Consider the following 22,280-nt stretch of genomic DNA (forward strand, 5'->3'; position numbering starts at 1 on the left):
ATGGTAGCTGTTGAGAGCAGGGACTCTGCCTTTTTCATTCCAGAATCCCTCATGGTTAGGTGCTGTGTTTGGCAGATTGGAATGATGCCCTTTGTATCTGCAGAACTATCCATTTGAGTCTTTAGGAAAAATTATCTTGAGTTCCCAGGGGCTTACAGCTGGAGGTGGGAGCACAAAATGATGCAATTCCCAGTGTAAATTTTAAAATTTAAGTCTTAAAAAAATAAATAAAAATTTAAATCTGAAAACTGAGTTGTATCTTTACTCAAGTTTATTTCCTACTCGGCTTTTGTGTACCTGCTGATCTCCTAATCGTGCAAGAGTTTCAGCTGTCCCTTAAAATAATATTTGTGATAAAAGGAATACTTAAGTGAAGTCTAGTAAATCAGACTTTTCCATGATATCTTTTTAACCATTTGGTGAAAGAGTAGGTACAAATCATGCTTTCATTTTTAATTAGAAATCATTTCATACATCCAAGCAGCATTAAATAGTGTAATTTTGTAGTTATACCCATAGTGCTAAAGCATTTTTTTTTTTATGGCTCTAACAGTAGACAGGTTGTTTATCATTTTGTTTTGAAGTGTTTTGTTGTTGGCTGTTGTTGTTATAGCATTATTAGGGTTTTTTTTTCTGGTAAAAATTTTAATTGAAATATAGTTTATTTGCAGTGTTTCAGGTGTAGGAGTTGCTTGTTCACAGATATTGTGTAGCATTTATGAATTTTATAATTCTCATGTTTTTATCCTTCCAAGGGAAGTTTTTTTAGAAATTTGCCAAAGTAGATAGCAGAAAAACTCCTTTGGCCTTTCTGTCTTCTCTCCTAGCAGTGTGTATTTTTTTTCTTTTCCCTTTTGGTAGTAACCTTTTAAGATCATTTCCCAATAAAAAATAATTTACATGCTTTTGTCATGTGTTATTACTTCTTTAGACTATTGGTTTTTTGTCATTAGTTTTATTGTGGTATAATTTATGTACAACACAATACATATTTTCCTAGAGTTTTGACAAATGTATACAATCCTTGTAACCAGCAACCCAACCAAGATGTCTGCCACCCCAAGGATTCCCTTTTCTCTTTTGTGGCACTGGCTACCTCCCATCTGCAGCCTGAGGCAGCCAAGGATTTTCTTTCCCCTACAGATTATATTTGTCTTTCTTACTGTATTTCTGGAGTCAGCATGGCGGCAATTGCAAGCTTTTCTGTGCAGGGCCAGTTAGAAGCATACAGTGTGTGTTCCTTTCTGTCTGACCTCTCAGTACGGTGTCTTTAAGATCATCCTCAATGACCGTGTTGATTGTGTATTTTGTTAGTAAGTCATTCCTTTTTATTATTTTTAATTGTGGTAAACAATACAAAACTTAAATGTTGCCATTTCTAACCATTCTTCTGTGTCCTCTTAGTGGCATTAATTATATTCGCATCATTGTGCAACCATCACCTCTATTTCCAAAGCTTTTTCATAACCCCAAATGAACTCTATAGCTTTTAAGCAGCAACTACCCACTCTTCTACCCCCTCAGCTTGGTAGCCTCTCATCTACTTTGTTTCTATGAGTTTACCCATTCTAGACATTTCAGATAAGTTGCATCCTACCATATTTGTCCTTTTGTGTCTGGCTTATTTCACTAAGCAGTGTTTTCAAAGTTCATGTTGTTGTATGTATCAGCACTTTTTTTTTTTTTGACTGAGTAATATTCCATTGAATAGACATACTTTGTATGAACATAGGTGTTCAGTTCTCTTGAATATATACCTAGAAGAGGAATTGCTGGATAATGTGGGAATTCGATATTTGACGTTTTGTGGACCCACAAGACTTTTTTCTACAGGGCTGTACCATTTGACATTCCTACCTGCATTAGATAAGTGTTCCAGTTTCTCCCCCTCTGCAACACTTGTCATTATAACCATGTTAGTAGGTGTGAAAGGACTATTGGTTTTTCATAAGGTACATAAACATAGAGTATTGCTAAAAACTTGGTGGGGGAATTAAGGAGTGTAATTTTATATGTTCCAGGAGGATGGACGGAGGCAAGTTCTGGAGGAGATGAAAGTTTTATATGAGCAAAACCTACCTGATGTGTAAGTTGGTAAGTTGATATTCTAAAATAGTTTAAGAAATATGATATTGATGTCAGGTCATCTTAACATTAGTTTTTCGATATGTTTTCTTTTTTTTTAATTCTCTGTGAGCCTGATCATACCCTAGCTATAGAGAAGTAGAAGGATTTGTGTTAATGATTGTTATGTCTCTAGGGACCAAATAGTGCTTGGCACAGGGTAGGTGTTCAATAAATACTTCTCGTTTGACTGGTATGACTTGAACGGAATTAGGGTGGATCCAAGAGAGATGACACAAGAGCAAGTAAGAGACCTAACGAGTGCAGTGTATTGTTCCCGCTGCTTGTTTTCATCAGGTGAGGCCTTAGTGGGTTTAAAGGGAGAGCAGGCCGTTTGCAAACTTAGCAGGAGCAGCAGTGACTTCGGAACGCTTGAGTGCAGTGGGCTGGGAACTCGCGCTGCAGAGCACTGCAGCCTGGTGGGCTGGAGGGCGCTGGAGGTGCGGACTGTTAGAGCCAAGCACGGGTGGGCACGGGGGAGAATGTGAGCTGAAGAGCAGACTCAGAGGACCTGTGACTGGGCGGAGAGTGAGACGCAAGACTACTGACTGCTGGGGGAAGAATGAGTTACTGAGAGCTCATCCTGCAGAGAAGCATGTCTGCAACTTGAGACTGCGTCCCTGGCCTCGTTCGGTAGTGTTTTCATCAGTTAGTTGGGCGTAGAAATCAGTAGCGTGCTGTTAGGGTGTGTGGAGTACACAGAACAGCAGGAACACTTTGCAGTGACTGTGTTTAAGGATAGATGCTGATGAACGAGGAACTGATGTGCAAGAGGTCTGCAGTAAATGTAAGGGAAATGGAAAGTCCTGCACTCAGGTTCCCAAGTCCTTCATTTGTTCATGCAACAGATATGCACTCAGCAGTTATGAGCTGATAAAGGGCTCTGGTGTTTCCGTTGTAAACAGCAGAATCAAGAGGTTTGCCCCCGTGGCCCCCAACAATGTCATGCAGAAAGCACATGTTCATTGCAGGTAAAGCGGGTCAGAGTACGTGCCGTGAAGGAAATTACCACACTGGGGGAGAGGATCATGCACTGAAAACATTGGTAGATTGAGAAATCCGGGAAATTCTCTCCAAGGAAGAGACTCTTCAGCTGGAACCTGAAGAAGCAGGTTTTAGCGAGGAAGTAACTGTGGGCAGAGAGCATTCTAGTTGCAGGAAACAGCATGTGCCAAAGTCCTGAGTCTTGAAAGAGGGTGGCCTGCCCAGGGACCTGGTCATTCCCAAAAGCCAGTGTGGCTGGAACTTAGTGAGAAGGCCGAGGCCGACACGAGGGGAGATTTCTAAGCATGTGGGGCAGGTGGTGGCATGTTTGTGTTCTAAGGACCACCCTGGCCGCCACGTGGATAGTGGATGGTGGAATCGAGAGGGAGGATGCTGGTCATGCAGGTGACAGGAGAGGTGAGCCAGACTAGGGGAAAGAACAGTTTACACACCTGTTTAGGAGGTGACTGAAGAGGCATTGGTCTGGTAAGGGAATGATTTTCCTGTATTCATACCATGGAAATTCAGGATCCAAAATTCTGTGCCCTATCCTCCTGATTTGGTTCTGGGCAGGAGAGTCACAATTACCAGTTTCTGGTTAAAATTCTTTGTCAGAAGAAATCTATTCTTATTTAATTGCTCATGTGAAAATGTGACTTTTTAAAAGAAGTTCTTGTGTTCTTAATCAAGAACTTTGGTGTTACGTTGGGTATATTTTATTTGTGCTACTTCATTATAATCAAAAGAACATTGTAAGCAGTGTGGATAATAAATCTAATGTTTGTAGAGTGGCTGAAGTGTCTAGAGCAGATCTAGAGGACGTAGGACATCTATGTACATGGTACATGTACATCTCTACATGGTGCAGATCTAGAAGACATGGGACATGTATTTTGCCTCTATTTTCAGGCACATACCCTTTGTGTTTATCTGTTTCCTTTTAAAACTCCAAAGTAATTCTGTACATCTGGTTTTGTTTTGTTTCCCTTTTTTTTTTCTTTTCAATTGTGGTTAAGATACACACCAGGTAGCTCAGTGGTAAAGAATCTGACTGCCAATGCAGGAGATGCATTCCCTGGGTCGGGGAGATCCCCTGGAGAAGGAACTGGCGACCCACCCCAGTTCTCTTGCCTGGAAAATTCCATGGACAGACTGGCAGGCTACAGTCCACGGGTCGGACACGACTGAGTGACTGAGCACACATACTGTTGAGTGTATTCAAAACATTCATAATGTCATATAGCCATCACCACCACCACCTTCTCCAGAACTCTTCATTTTACAAAGGTGAAACACCATACCCAGTAAACAGTTGTACATCTGATTGGAAAGGGTGATATTATCTGATATCTAAAGAGATAAATATTTTGTAGGTGAAAACCAAAATTTTTTCCCTCGATTTTCTTTTGGACACTGGGGCAACTTTCTCTGTGCTCACTGAAGCCCCTGGTCTGCTTTCCTCCTGATCCACTACTGCAATGGGACTGTCAGGATGAGCCAAACGCTGTTATTTCAGTCATCCTTCAAGCTGCAGCTGGGGCTCCATGCTGTTTTCTCACAAGTTTCTGATTGAGCTGGAGTCTCCCTCACTCCTTCTGCCACATTAAATATTTTTTTCTTATACATAGCTAATGAGAAATGTGAATGCATGAGCAGTCATAGTGAAAAATATCCTTCTTCCTCATTGATTCATCATGTTCCATAGCTTGAAAAATAATCTCTAAAGGTCTATGTATTTCTTTTTATGTCTGGCTATATCCTTCTTCTACTGCCTCCATCCCTGTGGAACAATCCGCCTACACCTGACACTATTCTCAGAAAACGTGTAGTTCATCTGCTTCTCAAGCGTTGGTAGCGGTTAAGGCTCAGAAACCCAGACTCACGCAGTCACGTCGGTGTAGCGGTCACTTGGTGGGTGACTAAAATTTCTCTGTCACTGACTTTGTCACCAATTTATCTTTTGCCCTCAGTAAAAGCTCCAAACACCCACATCAGTTTGGGTCCTGCCAAAGCAGTCGGCCTTATTTCCTTAGCACCCTCCTCTGCCCTCAGCTCTGCATCTAACCAGCCAGACTCTGTAGGATCCCACAGGTGTGCTCCTCACCTCCGGTCTTTGTACGTGCTTCTCCCCTCTGTCTCCTGTCCTTCAGGCATCTGCTTCCATGGCACCTCCGCCAGAAAGCTGGCAGTATTGTCACAATGTTGGCTGTCCTTTCTGAGTGTTTCATGCGCCATCTTTTATATCTGTTTTGTATTTATGAGTCTGTATGGAAGTTGCCTGTTTGTCTGTTTTTCCAGTTGAGGGCATATCATTTTCCAGGGTGGACCTGGGTCACCTTCATCTTATAATTGCAGTCCTTGTCCCAGCACCTTTGCACACAGTTACTGAGTAAATGGATGAAGAATGAGAAAACCAGAAACTCTGATACTCAGCCACACGTGCAACCATGAGCAGATTATAAAATTGTAATCTTGTATTTCATGCCATGCCATCTACAGATATATTTCATTTTTCAGAACAATAGGAAAGGTCTCAGGTTTTTTGGTTTTCTTGTTTGTTTGTTGTAAATAATACTTAGTTAACTCAGGTATTTTAAGTAAAGAATATAATCCTTTCCTTTTCTTTCCAGTTGATGCTGAATTTGCATCTGATACCTTTAGAGTGTCTCCTCGAGGATCTGCAGATGGGTCAAATGTGTATGATGACCAAATTTTGAAAACAAAAGCACAGTATAAACAGATTTTGAAGGAAAAATATATGATTTAGAAAGATAAGCAGTTGTCACTGAAACCACAGGAGAGCTTTTCAAGGCTTGAGGTGATGTCTGCTGAAAAGGGTCACAGCTGAGGGGAAAAGATGTCCATCAGATTTGTCAACGTGAAGGTCACTGGCGGCCTCAGCAGGAGCACTCGATGATGTCTGAAGATACACAGGGTTGAAGAGCTAGAGGTGAGAAAGACAGAATTAACACCTTTAAAAGGTGAGGGTTCCTGGGACTTCCCTGGCGGTCCAGTGGCTAAGACTCTGAGCTTCCACTGCAAGGGGCATCTAGGGGGCTGGAAAAAAAGATGAGGGTTCCCATCCCTCCTATCTATATGCAACAGAAACTAACTTTTGATTTTCAAAATAAAGTAAAATTTGCATGTGTGATAAAATTCAAGTAAGCCTTTTCTAAATTATCTTAAGCACAACAACATTAATTTATTGCCACTTTTCATTGAAATGACCTTTCCTATTCCTATTCTTCTTGGCTGGCTCTTGAAGTGCATCCCTGGTTTGTCTGTTAGGTAACTTAGCAGGGTCTGGAGACACACAAGAGGGGAGAACTGGGGGCAGGATGCATGAAGAAGGGAGATTTTGGCTTTTTCACTTATTTATTTATTTTTAATGAGGAAGGTTTTTGCAAGTTTATAGGCTACAGATAGACACCCAAAGACTTGGAGGCTACAAATGCAAGTGATAAAGACTAATCAGTAAAACAACAGGATGGAAGATGGAGGCGTCCAGAGCACGGGGGGAACAGCTAAGGGTGTGGAGTGACCTCCCGTGTGCTGCAGAGACAGAGGTGCCCCCTCTGAATGCAGTGGCCGCAGCTGTGTGGGACGGTGGAGCATGAGGTCTGAAGGAAGGGACAGGCATTGACTGTGGGCAGGGCAGGAGCGAAGGATGGATAAGAGGAGGGAAAAGAGAAAGGGGGAAGCTGGCGCCTTTGGGTTGGAACCTGAGGCCCCTGTTTCAAGCAGCTGGGGGTGAAATTAGATACAGCCTCTCCCTCAGCACTTTAAGACAGGACTGAGTGGAGGAGGGACCACCAACTCGGGGGAACCCTGCTGAGCCTCGTCTGGCCAAGGCTCCTCCCAGAAAGCTCCCACTCCCTGCCTGCTCAGGGCCCCCACCCCATGCTGCTAAGATGCCCCCATCTGCCAGCCACCGGGAAGGATGGGAGAACTGGAATGTTGAAATGGCTCCTACCCAGGCCTGTCTCAGCCTCTGAACTTCCGGCACCAGCCTGTGGTGGCTCTGGCTTCCTGTGTGAGTATTCGGAAAGGCATAAATCTCTGCTGAAGGTGGGGGCTGACCCCTGGTGGCAGGGGAAGGTGTGCAGAAGGCACATGTGGCTCCAGGAAGTATAGACATAAGGGCAGAGGTGGCAATTGTGTTGGAAAGAGGGGCAGGCCAGGGGACACTCCTTTTATTCAGATTAAGTGTTTCCTGGATGGCCTGGGTGAGAATGAGGAAGTATATGGAGTGGCCAAAGCCCTCCACAAGGCTCCCTTTGGTGCCACCCTGGAGAGAACAATTTCCAGAATCCTGGGTTCTGGCCCTAGAGAGACATGCTGGCAGAGCAGGGGTTAATGCCTCCTGGTCTGCCCTCCTGTGAGGCCAGAATGTTCCACTCCAGACTGAGGCAGGCAGCTTGGGGGAAAACTGCCTATCACCCAATGAATCAGCCATCACATTGAATCCAGCACCTTCAAAGCCTGAGATCAAGGCCAAGGCTGGGGCTGCAGAGAGTAGTGAGGAGGGAGGGGGAAGCAGGTTGCTAAGAGAGAAGCCTAGTTCTCTCTGCCTGAGTGACAGGAAGGGTGATACTGATGACTAGGGTGGGTTGATGACATGCTTGGCACTCTCTGGAATGAGAAGCTAAGGGGAGGGCTTGGCCTGTCCTTCTGTGTCCCCATGGGGATGAGAGATCACTGCTTCGCAAGGCCAAGCCCCCAGGGTCTCAGGCTGCACTTCCAGGGTGCACAGACAGCCCCCTCTTCTGCTCCCCCACCTCGCTGCCCTCCTCCACCCCTGACCTCGTCCCAGCTCTCCCCCACCCTCCCAGTGAGGTCAGGTTGGTGCTGAGGCACTTCCAGGGTGCACAGACAGCCCCCTCGTCTGCTCGCCCAGCCCTGCTGCCCTCCTCCACCCCTGACCTCATCCCAGCTCTCCCCCACCTTTCCCAGTGAGGTCAGGTTGGTGCTGAGGCACTTCCAGGGCTCTGCCTTGCTCAGTACACCCAGCTCCAATCGCTGTCAGAGCTGGTGGCCCCTTCCCAGCCACGTGGAAATCAACTCCCCCAGAAGCTAGGCACCCTCTCTCAGGTACAAAGGGCTAGCCTATCCCACTTGCCTGAAACTGGAGCCAGTTCTGTGGTACCATCATGCTCTGATGCTCGCCTGAGAACCAGGCTGAGGACAGTCTCCAGATGAGAACACTTCCAAATCCATGTTTAACTTTCTTCCTCTTGTCCTGTCTGGTTCCCCTCACTCATCTTCTCCCAAGAGCACTCCTTAAATAAATATAATAAGTAAATAATCTCTTAATTAAGATTGATTCATTCATCTTAATTTAATTAATGTCTTGATTAAATTAAGATTTAAAATAAATCTCTTAAATAAGAATCTTAAGTAAGAACCTCTAGAGCTTCCCTGGTGGTCCAGTGGTTAAGAATCCATCTTGCAAAGCAAGGAACACCTCTTCAATCCCTGGTCCCGGAAGATTCCATATGCCTCGGGGCCACAACTATTGAGCCTATTCTCTGAAACCTGCAAGCACGCCAGCTACTGAGCCCACGCGCAGCAACAACTGATGCCCACGCACCCTAGAGCCCATTCTCCACAACAGGAGAAGCCACCACAATAATAAGCCTGCACACCGCAACTAGGGAGTAGCCCCCACTCTCTGCGACTGCAGAAAGCCCACACATAGCAACAAGGACCCAGCACAGCAAAAAAAATAGTAATAAAAAATATTTTAAAAAATCTCCATGGCCGATGCTGTTCTAGGGACCCCACCCTATGAGAGCCTCTTGATATTCATAAGTAGCATCAGCCACAGTTTATTGCCTCTAAAAATTCAGCTTTACCCAGTACCTGGGTGAGTGAGTGAGTGAAAGTCGCTCAGTTGGGTCCAACTCTTTGCGACCATAGTCCATGGAATTCTCTAGGCCAGAATACTGGAGTGGGTAGCCTTTCCCTTCTCCAGGGACTCTTCCCAACCCAGGAATCCAACCCAGGTTTCCCACATTGCAAGTGGATTCTTGAACAGCTGAGCCACAAGGGAAGCTCAAGAATACTGGAACGGGTGGTCTATTCCTTCTGCAGCCGATCTTCTCCACCCAGGAGTCAAACCGGGGTCTCCTGCATGGCAGGTGATTTCTTTACCAACAGAGCTATCAGGGAAGCCCACACAGTACCTAGAACCTTTTGATACACCCCTTTCTTTTTAAACGGAGTATTAGATTCCGTGGTTTGCACAAAGCACTTTCACGGATACAGTGATTCACACCAAAAATAGTTGCAGCAATAGACACTGAAGGGAATGAGAGTCTGGCGTCCTTAGGGGTGAGATTGGTCATCCTCTCTGGTTGAGTTTGAAGGCAATGAAAATCCTATTAGTAGTAAAGGATGATATATGGTGAGGACTATTCATTTCTTGATTTTATTTTTTAAAATAATGTAATGAGAACCCATGAGTTTGGTACTCATCCCAGGAGCTAAACTATCATCAGTAAGTAACTTAGGTCTACCCTGCACTCCTCTCCCATGCAATACTCATGCCTCCTCCAAGAGGTCACAAATATCTGAGGGCTTTATCACATCTCTTGATGCCTAAATAAGATATTGTTTTGTTTTATTTGCTTTTGGTCTTAGTGAAAAGAGTAGTCTTTTGACACTTGCTTTTCCACTCAAAATTATAATTATGAAGATTAGCCAGGTTGTGGCACAAAAAGGAGTATCATTTTCATTTTTACTGCTGTGTAGTATTCTATGTGCGAATACACCACAAACCATCCATTCTGTGGTCAAAGGGCGTATGAATTGTTCCTTTTTTCCTTCTCTCTTATAGACAGTGTTACTGGCAACTAGTTTGTTCTCTGTATCTGTGAGTCTGTTTCTTTTCTGTTATATTCACTAGTTTGTTGTATTTTTTTAGATCCCACCTATAAGTGGTATCATACAATATTTGCCCTTCTCTGTCTGACTTATTTCACTTAGCATAATGCCCTCCAGGTCCATCATGTTGCTGCAAATGGCAAAATTTCATTCTTTTTTATGGCTGAGATGGGGTATATATACCACATCTATAAAGTTCTATTTTCTTTACTCATTCATGTGTTGATAGATACTTATGTTGCTTCCGCATCTTTGCAATTATAAATAATGCTGCTATGAACATTGGGATGTATGTGTCCTTTTTAATTAGTGTTGTTTTAGGGGGAGGGGTATATACCAAGGAGAGGAATTCCTGGTTCATGTGGTAGTTCCACTTTTAGTCTTTTGAGAAAGCTTCATACTGTGTTCCACAGTGACTGTACCAATTTACATTCTCACCAACAGTGTACAAGGATTCTCTTTTCTCCACATCTTCACCAACATTTTTTATTTATGTTCTTTTTGATGGTAGACATTCTGACAGATTTTAGATGATATCTCATTGTAGTTTTGATTTGCATTTCCCTGATTGATTAGCGATATTGAGCATCTTTTCATGTGCCTGTTGGCCATCTGCATTTCCTCTTTGGAAAAATGTCTATTCAGGTCTTCTGCCCATTTTTTAATTGGGTTGTTTGATTTTTGTTTTTGATGTCAGATTGTATGAGCTGTTTACATATGTTGAATATTAATCCCTTGCTGATCAAATCATTTGCAAATATTTTCTCCTATTCAGTAGGTCGTCTTCATTTTGTCAATGGTTTCTTTGCTATGCAAAAGCTTTTATGTTTCATTAGGTCCCATTTGTTTATTTTTGCTTTTATTTCCTTTAAGAGGTGGATCAAAAAAAAAATATTGCTGCAATTTATGTCAAAGAGTGCTCTGCCTATGTTTTCCTCTAGGAGTTTTATAGTATGCTGTCTTACAGTTAGATGTTTAATCCATTTTGAGTGTATTTTGGTATATGGTGTTAGAGAATGTTCTGATTTCATTGTTTTATATGTGGCTGTCCAGTTTTCCCAGCAGCACTTAGGGACAGACTGTCTCTCCCCATTGTATACTTCTGCCTCCTTTGTGGTGGATTAACTGACCACTCGTGTGTGGGGTTATTTCTGGGCTCTCTATCCTGTGCTGTTTATCTATTTTGTCCATTTTGTGCCTGCACCGTAACAGTTCTTGACTTTTAAACAATATAAAGTTCTTTCTAAAGATACCTAGTTAACGTACTTTGTCTGAAAAACTGCATTAACTATCAACCTATTTTCATATTAAATTATCTGAAAGTTCTTTGTGAGTGTTTTTGTACACAATCAACAGCTTTCAAATCATCATCAATTACTATAGCGTTTTACTCATGAAAAATGACATATATATTTATACTTCAACTGACTGATAGAATTTCAACATATAAAGCAAAAGAAGTACATTTTCACTGAATTACATCTTAAATAACACTTACATTTGAAATTGAATATTCAGATATTAATAATCAATCCAAGTTATGTGGCTACTATTGTTATGTTGACAAGATGTGATAGAAATATACACAGTCGGTCACACACAAGTTCAAGGGTGTCAGAAATGATATTGAACTAGGTTGAAGATGATTGTTTTGGGGTAGTGGCATTTGGGGCAATTAAAAAAACCTTTTTAGTATGTTCTGCATTGCTTTTTATGAGGAACATATGTCTTTTAATGATCATTTATTTAAGAATCTTTCCATAATCATGATATCAAGAATTATTTACAGTTAACCACAAAGAGTATTTTCATGTTACACTGCAATATCAGTGAAATATAGCATGAAACTAAAGCTGCACTTGGCATAAAGATCTGGCTCAGTAACATCCCTCTTAATAGCAGGCAGTCACTTATCTTTTTTCATCTTATTGGCATATGATTTAGATACAGTAATGAGTACAATATCAATTTTAAATACATATATCCCAAGGTTTTTTTTTTGTTGTTGTTTTTTAATATTTACGTATTTAGCTGCACCAGTCATCCCTATGACATGCGGGATCTTTAGTTGGGGCATTCGAACTCTTAGATGCAACGTGTGAGATCTAGTTCCCCGACCAGCAGTGGAGCTGGGACCCCTGCATTGGGAGCTTGGAGTCTTAGCCACTGGACTGCCAGGGAAGTCCCTCAACAAGTATTTTTGAGCACTTACGATGTGCTAGAGCAACACCTAGAAGCTAGAAGGTAAAATGAAAGCAATACAATATCTCTGTGAAATGAAAGCTATGCAAGAATATTCTTTCTAGTATTGATCCACATGGCAAAAGTCTGGACACAGCCTTTTCAATATGAGATTAGTTAAGGTCCATATAGTCAAAGCAGTGGTTTTTCCAGCAGTCATGTATGGATGTAAGAGTTGGATCATAAAGAAGGCTAAGTGCCAAAGAATTGATGGTTTTGAATTGTGGTGCTGGAGAAGATTTTTGAGTGAAAAGGAGATCAAACCAGTCAATCCTAAAGGCAATCAACCTGGAATATTCATTGGAAGGACTGATGCTGAAGCTGAAGCTCCAATACTCTGGCCACTGATGGGAAGAGCCAACTCATTGGAAAAGACTCTGATGCTGGGAAAGATTAAGGGTAGGGAGGAGAAGGGGACAACAGAGAATGAGATGGTTGGATGGCATCACCGACATGACATGAACTTTGGGAAACTCTGGGAGATGGTGAGGGACAGGGGAGGCCTGGTGTGTTGCAGTCCATGGGGTCACAAAAAGTTGGACATGACTTGTGACTGAACAACAATAAATTAATAGATCCACCTGATGAAATTGATGCATCATCGTAAAAAAGAAGTTTCAGACATTGTTACACTAGCAGTTTAGCAAATTCACGCCCACCTTCCAGTGAGGGCTACTGGAATGGTCAGTCCATACAGCACAAGGAAGAGCAGTCCCCACTCGCCAGAAATAGAGAAAGCCTGCAGCAACGAAGACCCAGCACAGCCAAAAGTAAATAAATAGATTTTTTTTTAAAAGAAGAAAGGTGAAAGAATGTCTCCTTGAGAAGGTGAATTCTGCTCAGTTTTGAAAGGATATAGAGACCAACACATCCAGTAGACATTTGTTGAGTATTTACAATGTGTCAGCCGTGAGACCACATGCTAGTTGGGGAGCCAGAAGATAAACACACGTATAAGTAGTCCACCTTCAACTCTCTCTTTTTTTTTTATTTATTTTTTTTTTCTTCTTTTTTTTCCACCTTCAGTTCTAATACGTGTATAACCCAGGCAGAGACGTTCCACAGCCAACAGCTGCATTTAGTGCTCAGAGGCAGCAGTAGAAATGTGCTCATTCAAGTTCTGTGCCAGGTGTGGGAAGCATGCTTGGAACTAGAGCCCCAGGCCTGCTTTTCTAGCACATACCGGTGACATTTTGACCTACAAGTATCTCCTGCGTTGATTTCTTTCTGTGTGACGTCAGGTGAAGCACAGGCAGAGAAAAGAGTTGGGAAGTGTGCAGGTCAGTGAACATCCATTGCAAGCACACCTGGGCCCCCAGCATCCTGCATCCCTCCTCAGGTGCCCCTGGGGTCCCTCTGGCTCCAACAGTTGCCACTGTCTTGATGAGAACAGCAGAGATTTGTTTGCCTATTTCTGAACTTCATACAGGTGGACATATATACAGCACATGCTCAGTGCATACTCTGGTTCTTTTACTCAGTATCATGTCTGCAGTCTGTATTCAGAGAGTGCAGGTCAGTGTCCATGTATTGTCTCTGTCAGTGTTTTTGTTTCCCCTGTTGTCGTCTTTCATTGTCTGACTGAATCACAGTTTATTTACCCATTTTCTTTAAGTACATCTGGATCATTTCCAATATTCTTTTAATAAATTATGTTTTTGCTGAAAAAAGAATCAAAGTGAAATGAAAACATTTCAGACAATCACACTGAAATGAGCTTAGCACCAGCATCCTTAAGCAAAACGTAAGTCTCAAAGATCTATTTCAGATAGATGGAAAACTATCCCAGGCAGAAGGTCGGAAATGAAGGAAGAAAGGAAAAACAAAGTGGCAAATATTTGAATAATTCTAAATGAACATTGGCTATATAAAACAAAAATATCTTGTAAGGAGTTAAAATAAATGATAACAAAGACACAAATTATCAGACAGTGCTTTGTGTTGTCCCTGAAGAGGGTAAAACTGGTTGATATGAAACTTTTAAGCTCCATAAGAAAGCTAGTCTCTAGGGTAAAAAGCATTACTGAACTGAAGAGGGTCAGCATTGTATAGTGACAAAAGATTCAATTTGCCAAGAGGATATAAATGTATATTCTGTGACCCAGCAATCCCATTCTTAGGTGCGTATACTCCAGAGAAACTCTTAGGACATATGTGTGACTGTTCAGAGCTTTTTTTTCCCCCCAGTGTAGGGGCGGGGGATTTAATCAGGAAAGGAACCTTGGTGGAGGACTAGCCTAGGTGCTGGCATGTTCTCTTTCTTGGTGGGTAGTGAAGGCATGGATATTTCTTTATGTGCTAATGTTTGTGGTCATCAGACACCTCTTTTCTGCACTGTTTTCTAACTATCTTATCTAATTTCCTTTTATGGAGTTGTTAATAGTGTTTTTTGGTGAATGGCTTATGATTCACTCTTAATTGCCTCACTATATCTTCAGGTTTTTAAAACCTTAAGTAAATATTTGAAAAAATAAATGTCCTCAGTGCTGAAGGCAACATAAGAATCTTCCATCTGAGAAAACCCCAAAGGCCAGTGTGTTATGTATGTGGCCTGTCGAAAGCAGTGTTGACCACTTTTCTCAAATTCACAGGTTAACTTCGAGGAATTTAAGGACGGTTTTGTGGCTGTGTTGTCATCACAGGCTGGTCTTGCCTCCTCAGATGAAGACAGTGGGTCTTTGGAGTCAGGTAAGAGGCCTTCATGGCCTTCTTTATGTCTCTTTGCGTGATTCTGTGACTTCTGGAATATGATGTTGTACCTGAACAATGCAGCAGGTCTATGATCCCCAGCTGCATGGACTGGGACCATGGACTGCAGCACCTGGGTTTTTTTCTTCTTTGGCTTCCTTATTTGTGAAATGGTTCTGCAAGGGGAAAACTCTTGTGTTTTCGTCTGCACTGCACAAAATCCTCTGAATACCCTGGCACTTCTGGTCACTAGATCTGTGTAGTTTCCCCTGCACCAGGCCATTTTGCAACACCAGCTGGGTGTCCTGCAGTTCAACTCCATTCTGACACCATGCCCCTGGACACAGCTGCAGACCCCACAGGCTAAGACAGCAATGCCTTCAGACAACAATCTCAAGTCCAGCTTGTCACCAGTGCTTCTGACCCACTGGCTAAAGATCGGAGGTGCCCACGGCCTCCTCAGGTTCAATTAATTTGCTAGAGCAGCTCAGGGAAACCCATTACTGGATCAGCAGTTTATTGCAAAGGATGTAACTCAGGGTGAGAGGTGCATGGGCTGTGGGAAGAGGCTCAGAGCCCCCACACCCTCTCCAGGGCTCATTCTTCCCTGGTCTCCCCGTGTTCACCAACCCAGAAGGTCTCTGAATGCTGTCCTTTTGGGGTTTATGGAGGTTTCGTTACAGAGTCATGACTGATCCAGTGATGGGGCATCAGTGATTGAATTCAACATCCAGCCTCTGAGCTCCCTAGAAGTCAGGGGTAGGGCTGAAAGTTCCAACCTCTAATCACATCCTTGGTTTCCCTGGCAACCAGCCCATCTCAAGGTGTGGTTCTCAAAGTCACCTTATCAGCATAAACTTGGGTGTGGTTGCTGTTATCACTTAGGAAATTTCGAGGGTTTTAGAAGCTGTGCAAGGGATGGGAGGAAGACCAAATTCATATTTAAGACACAATCTCACAAATGCTCTCTCAAGTACTATCTAGTGCTGAACTTCCAGTGAAGGGTGTAGATAAGATAAAGTGGGTGTGGAGAGGTGTGAGAATTTGTTCTTCCCAAGGGCAGTGCAGGTGTAAGGTGCTGGCCAGGCTGGGAGGCTGGTGGAGCAAGCAGGATGCCACCGGCTGAGGCAGCCCTCCACCTGTCTAAGACAATAGTGCTCTGTGCTCATGGCACTTGTTAAAATCGTGGTTTCCAGTGGGACCCGTGGAACAAAGGTAATATTTCAAAACAAGTGAAGAGGGGCTTTGATACTTGTCAGGAGGTGGAGGGAGAATTCTGGAGGGAGGCCCGCTTGGAGGTGTGGCCTGTGGGTCCAGTGGGAAGGTGATGGCGGACGTGCTCCTTAGAAGATGGGCCAACTCCTTGGCTGGCAGCGCCTGCCGTGCTCTGGCCGGATGACCGGTGGAGGCTGCATCTGAGGAGTGCTGGGAGGGAGAGTGCAGTGGCCAGCGGGTCCCTTCCTCCCCCACGGTGCAGGAGTTCGAGGCATCTGCCCCACACAGGGCCCTGGTCGGCTCCCAGACCCCGGGAGGGGCCTTGGTCAGGAGCAGGTGCATGACTGGGGCAGCGGGTGCCATTGGGAGGTTTGGGGCTTATGTACCTTTCATGTAGATTCCAGTGAGCCCCCCAGCGCCCCCCACCCCTGAAATCCTGTGGCTGATCATTCCCATTACTCAGGTGAGGTTTTCTAGTCTGGAGCTAGGCCCTTGGGGAAGCACTTGTGGCCTCCCCTGGGGCTGAAATCGGTTGGTGTCCCACAGCCTGCTGCTGGAGCCACGTGGGAGCCCTGACCTGGGGGAGAGGAGGCTGATGGGGCAGGAGTCTGATAAGGGGGTGGAGTCAGAACGGGGGAGGAGTCTGATAAGGGGGTGGAGTCTGACCAGGGGGAGGAGCCTGACGGGGGAGTTGTCTGATAAGGGGTTGGGGCGTGTCGGGGTAGGGGGGCCCCAGAGGGAGTCTGACCAGGGGTGGAGTCTGACCAGGGGGAGGAGCCAGCTTGTCAGCGGCCGCCCTGGGACCTGAAGGGTCTGGTCATTGGTTGCTTTGTCTCAGGTTTCTCTTCCCTGAGGTGGGAAGAAGGCCACTTGCCTTTCCCGACTTGGGGTGTGATCGTGTGACCCTGGGCATGAAGGTGCCTGAGAAAGGCCACGCCCGTGTCATCGCTCCCTTTTCTGTGCTGGAACTCCTGTGAGTCCTCAACTTGTGTCCTCTTCGTGACTGGTGCTTTTCTCTGCCAACCCCCGTTTTGTTTTGTGTTGTTTTTCTCTTCTTTCAGTTTTCAGAGCTTTCCTCAATTACCCAGTCAGCGGGTGGGTCAGTCATAGGCCTGCCTGAGGTGGCTCGGCCAGGGCTGGTGCACACGGGCGGCCCCTGTTGTGAGAGCGCAGTGAGCCCTGCCCCCGCCCTCCGGGGCTGTGTGCTTCCCCTGCGCGCCACCCTCGCGGTCTCCCCCGTGGGCTTCATCCCTGCCTCCCCGGCCAGTCCACAGCATCCCTCTCTCCGGCTTTCTAATCTGCCTGCTGGTCCTTCCCAGCGACTCATGCCACGATTGGAAACATGTGCTTTGATGCTCCAGGAATGTGCGTGGCACCCTGGGGCCAAATGGCTGGGGTTTTGAAGAACATTCTGCTTCTCAGTCGTTCTGCTCCTTCAGTGAAGGCCATCACAGAACACATAACCAAAAAAGTCGTTTTTTTTTTTTTGCTTGTTTAATCTCTTGGCCATGCCTCTCTGCATGCTGAGAGCATTCTGCTCCTATGAATAAATATGCACACACAGGAGGCACAAGGCTCGGTTGACCTTGTGGTCTGCCGGCCGTCTGGGCAGCGGGTGGGGACTGGCCGTGACCCCCAGAGGTTCCCACTGAGAGGCCACAGCTCTGTGCTCTGTGGGTGGTGAGACGCTGCCCCCTCCTGGCCTGATTTGTCGCGTGGACACGTTCCTGGAGACGCATTTCCCCCTGGTGGAGGGAGGACGTGACACTTTGGGAGAACATTTATGAATTGGTCCTAATGTGTGTGATTTCTGGGCGTCTCGTTGCTCTGAGGAAAGTGCTGAGCAGCGGAAACGATGAAGAAAGGGGTACCATATCAAGGGCAGGTGGGCCTCCAGACGCAGACCAGGGGGTCTCAGGAGGGGAGAGGCAGGAGCCCATTCAGGCCAAGGGTGCAGATGTGGTGCTGGGTCACGACCTCCAGTGAGCGGCGAGTGGCTGAGCCCCAGGCGGGGGTCCGCATGCTGTCAGGCGCACCTGGTTTCCCGAGTGTGTCCCCGCTGCCCACTCCCACCTGACATGGCCTTTCTCTTCCCGCTGTTCCCCGCTCAGAAACCAGCCACAGCCTGTGTGTAGACAGAAACCAGAGCAGGTGCGGAGCCTGCATGCAGGCCCCTGCTCCCTTCATGGGGTGCTCAAGCCTTCCGTTTGCTCCCTGTCAGTGGGAACACCCCCTCTTCTCCAGCCGCCCCAGGAGTTCCCACATGGGGAGAGTGTACAGGGCTGGACCCTGCCCTGTGATAACCTCACAGGGTCCAGGAACATGGTCATCCTGCCCTAGATGTCCTCTGTCACATGGAACTTGGCATCTTCCTCCCAAGACTCCTTCCTTGTCCTCAGTTTCTGTGCGTTGCTGGCATCACTGTTTCTCCTGGAGGCCCGGTTGGACCCAGCCTCCTCCTCTGATGCTCCCAAGGTCAGAGGCTGCGGGCCAGTTTCGAGTGAGGAGGAGAGAGACGAGGTGGTAGTTAGTCCCTGGGAACCTGACCCACCTGTGTGAGATGGTCTGTTTTCCTGGCCTGGCCTTGCTTCCTGGGACCCTTTGCCTTTCTCTCCAACTGGCCCCTTCTGGGTGCTTCCCTTCGAACCCGTGTTCTCTCCTGGTCACAGCCCAGGCTGCACCCCCACTCCCCAGTCTCTCTGGCCACTCAGATTCCTGCAGAGGCAGTGTCATTTCTTCTCTGCTTGCGGAGTCCCCATTGCTCCGCAGATGTGGGCAGGTAAGGAGGGAAGAAGGAAGTGCAGGGGTGTATTAGGGCTTGAGGGAGCCTCGTGAATCCCTAGCCGAAGTCCACACCTGCCTCTGCCCCCGACTTCCGACCCATGCGGAGTCTGAGCCTTCCTGACTGTGCTGAGGTTCCTTGCCTCTGTGTCCTGTCCGGGTGGGGTCCTCTAGTGGGGTGGGGTCAAGTGGGTGGGAAATGACCTTCTGGTCACTAGAGCACTTGGATTGTTGTAAGGTTATTTCTTTGTGTAAAAATCTAGATTTTTAAATTAGTTTTCTATCACATAGCAAAAGCATATTTTGCTTGGAAACGCTGAAGCAGCACCGAGCGTTTAGGATGGAAAGTCCTGTCTCCCAGCCTGGCTGTCTCAGCCCCAGCCCCACGTTGGCCCTTCCCTGTGTTCTTCTGGCGTTTTCTCTGTCTGTCCCCGAGAGCCACATCGCACCTCCGAATCCGCATCTTCGTGAGCACAAGTGGGCCCAGAGTCTGTTTTAAAGAGCCCCACACACCTCCCATTTTCTTTCCAGTTGCCTCCCGGGCTGTGCCCTCAAAGGACGTGAGTGGCTCTAAGTGGTCCGGCCGTCGGAGCCAGCCCGAGCCCTGTGGCGCTGCAGGTGGAGCCCCAGGTTTACCGGAGCAGCTGGTCAGACCCAGTGCGAGGAGCCAGCTCTGCCGCTCGGCCTCCCTGGAAAGCGTGGAGGTGGGTGGACCCCCCTGGGCACCTCCCCCAGTCACTGCTCACATGACAGGACACAGGAGGATGGGAGAGGGCATCTCATCGCTGGAAGAGGGCCTATTTGGGGACCTCCATTCGGTTTTTAGGTGTCTCTGGGTCTCCCTGTCTGCAGGGCAGTTCTGGCCACGGAACATCCTCCTTCAGAAACGGGGGCCTCGGAGCATCCCCTCTTCACCACCACCCTCCCCTGGCCCTGCAGGAGGGGGGAAGGTTATTCGGCTGAGGGCGGAAAAAGCAGGTGTGCCGCAGCCACGGTCACCCGCGTCCAGCACTTGGAGCAAGGCTCACCCTGCACAACTTGGCGGGCTCGTGATGGATGCCTCCAGGGCCCTCACTGAGACTCCTTGAGCAGTCCAGTGTGGGAGCCTTCGGGCCTTTGTGTCAGAAAGGACATCCACGGGGCCGATCCTCCCCCTGCGGGTTAATCGTGGCTGACATCCTTCTCTTTCTGTTTTTGCAGAGTCTCAAGTCTGATGAAGAAGCCTTCGACAGCGCGAAGGAGCCTCAGAATGAATTCTCTGAAGCCCAAGGTAAAGCCTGGCCTTGTGGTGAATGCCCCCTCTGGTCAGTGCTGGGCTGTCAGGCAGCAGGCTGCCAGCGAAGGAGAATTTCCTGGGAGGTGCCCAGTGTGGGTGATCTCTCTGGGGTGCTTCTCCTGGGGAGGTCCCAGCTCTGAGATTCCTGAGGTCAGACCCTGGGGCAGGGACTGCTGGGTAAGAGAGCAGCTAATTGGTTGGCTAGGGTCACAGTGATCCTCCCGACCGGCAGGCATGGGCCAGGGGACCCCTTCCTAATGTGCCAGGCCTGGACCAGCATCCTCCCCCCTCACCAGAGGCCGTAAATGTGCCCGAAGTGGAGGGTGAGACGTGGCTCTGGTCCTGGGAACCTGGCGGAGCTCCTGGAAGGCAGCCACAGGTGTGCTCAGCAATGCTGGGTGCATCAGCACGTGGGCGTGCACGTTCCATAAGGACGCCTCTCACCAGAGTGAGTCACAGGGCAGAATGTGCAGGATCATAGCTCCAGCAGGAGGCCAGAACTCACCTGGAGCTTCTCCTGAGTGAGAGGTCTGCACTGGTGCTGAGCATCGTCCAGACTGTGGTCCTCAGGGGCCGAGGCTGTTGCTGGCTCAGCGCTGAGCGTGGGGACGTCAGGCGAATGAACCACGTGTCTGTGCTACTGGATGAAGCAGATGGACCTCTTTGTGTCCAAAAATCACTTCCTAAATTTTTTTTTTATATTAGTTGGAGGCTAATTACTTTACAACATTGCAGTGGTTTTTGTCATACATTGAAATGAATTAGCCATGGATTTACATGTATTCCCCATCCCAGTCCCCCCTCCCACCTCCCTCTCCATCCGATCCCTCTGGGTCTTCCCAGTGCAGCATGCCCGAGCACTTGTCTCCTGCATCCAACCTGCGCTGGTGATCTGTTTCACCCTAGATAATATACATGTTTCGATGCTGTTCTCTCGAAACATCCCACCCTCGCCTTCTCCCATAGAGTCCACAAGTCTGTTCTATACATCTGAGTCTCTTTTTCTGCTTTGCATATAGGGTTATCGTTACCATCTTTCTAAATTCCATATATATGTGTTAGTATACTGTAATGGTCTTTATCTTTCTGGCTTACTTCGCTCTGTATAATGGGCTCCAGTTTCATCCATCTCCTTAGAACTGATTCAAATGAATTCTTTTTAATGGCTGAGTAATATTCCATGGTGTATATGTACCACAGCTTCCTCATCCATTCGTCTGCTGATGGGCATCTAGGTTGCTTCCATGTCCTGGCTATTATAAATAGTGCTGCGATGAACATTGGGGTGCACGTGTCTCTTTCAGATCTGGTTTCCTCGGTGTGTATGCCCAGAAGTGGGATTGCTGGGTCATATGGCAGTTCTATTTCCAGCTTTTTAAGAAATCTCCACACTGTTTTCCATAGTGGCTGTACTAATTTGCATTCCCACCAACAGTGTAAGAGGGTTCCCTTTTCTCCACACCCTCTCCAGCATTTATTGCTTGTAGACTTTTGGATAGCAGCCATCCTGACTGGCGTGTAATGGTACCTCATTGTGGTTTTGATTTGCATTTCTCTGATAATGAGTGATGCTGACCATCTTTCCATGTGTTTGTTAGCCATCTGTATGTCTTCCTTGGAGAAATGTCTGTTTAGTTCCTTGGCCCATTTTTTGATTGGGTCATTTATTTTTCTGGAGTTGAGCTGAAGGAGTTGCTTGTATATTTCGGAGATTAATCCTTTGTCTGTTGCTTCGTTTGCTATTATTTTCTCCCAATCTGAGGGCTGTCTTTTCACCTTGCTTATAGTTTCCTTTGTTGTGCAAAAGCTTTTAAGTTTCATTAGGTCCCATTTGTTTATTTTTGCTTTTGTTTCTAAAATTCTGGGATGTGTGTCATAGAGGATCCTGCTGTGATTTATGTTGGAGAGTGTTTTGCCTATGTTCTCCTCTAGGAGTTTTGTAGTTTCTGGTCTTACATTTAGATCTTTAATCCATTTTGAGTTTATTTTTGTGTATGGCATTAGAAAGTGTTCTAGTTTCATTCTTTTACAGGCGGTTGACCAGTTTTCCCAGCACCACTTGTTAAAGAGGTTGTCTTTTTTCCAT

General features: G+C 46.3%; 1 protein-coding gene across 2 annotated transcripts in view; it reads left to right on the top strand.

The window, feature by feature from the left end:
- The first annotated feature begins 2,024 nt into the window (after positions 1-2,024).
- The window catches only part of LOC110124748 (putative ankyrin repeat domain-containing protein 19), a 61,102-nt gene continuing 40,846 nt past the window's right edge, over positions 2,025-22,280 (top strand). For both annotated transcript variants that reach the window (XM_070463207.1, XM_070463211.1), the window contains exons 1-4: positions 2,025-2,094; positions 14,826-14,922; positions 19,450-19,622; positions 20,119-20,188. In XM_070463207.1, coding sequence (XP_070319308.1) covers positions 2,065-2,094; positions 14,826-14,922; positions 19,450-19,622; positions 20,119-20,188 — 370 coding nt within the window. In that variant the 5' untranslated portion in view covers positions 2,025-2,064. The remainder of the gene's footprint in view (positions 2,095-14,825; positions 14,923-19,449; positions 19,623-20,118; positions 20,189-22,280) is intronic.

The sequence above is a fragment of the Odocoileus virginianus genome, unplaced genomic scaffold (genome assembly GCF_023699985.2).
Source record: "Odocoileus virginianus isolate 20LAN1187 ecotype Illinois unplaced genomic scaffold, Ovbor_1.2 Unplaced_Scaffold_42, whole genome shotgun sequence".
NCBI lineage: Eukaryota > Metazoa > Chordata > Mammalia > Artiodactyla > Cervidae > Odocoileus > Odocoileus virginianus.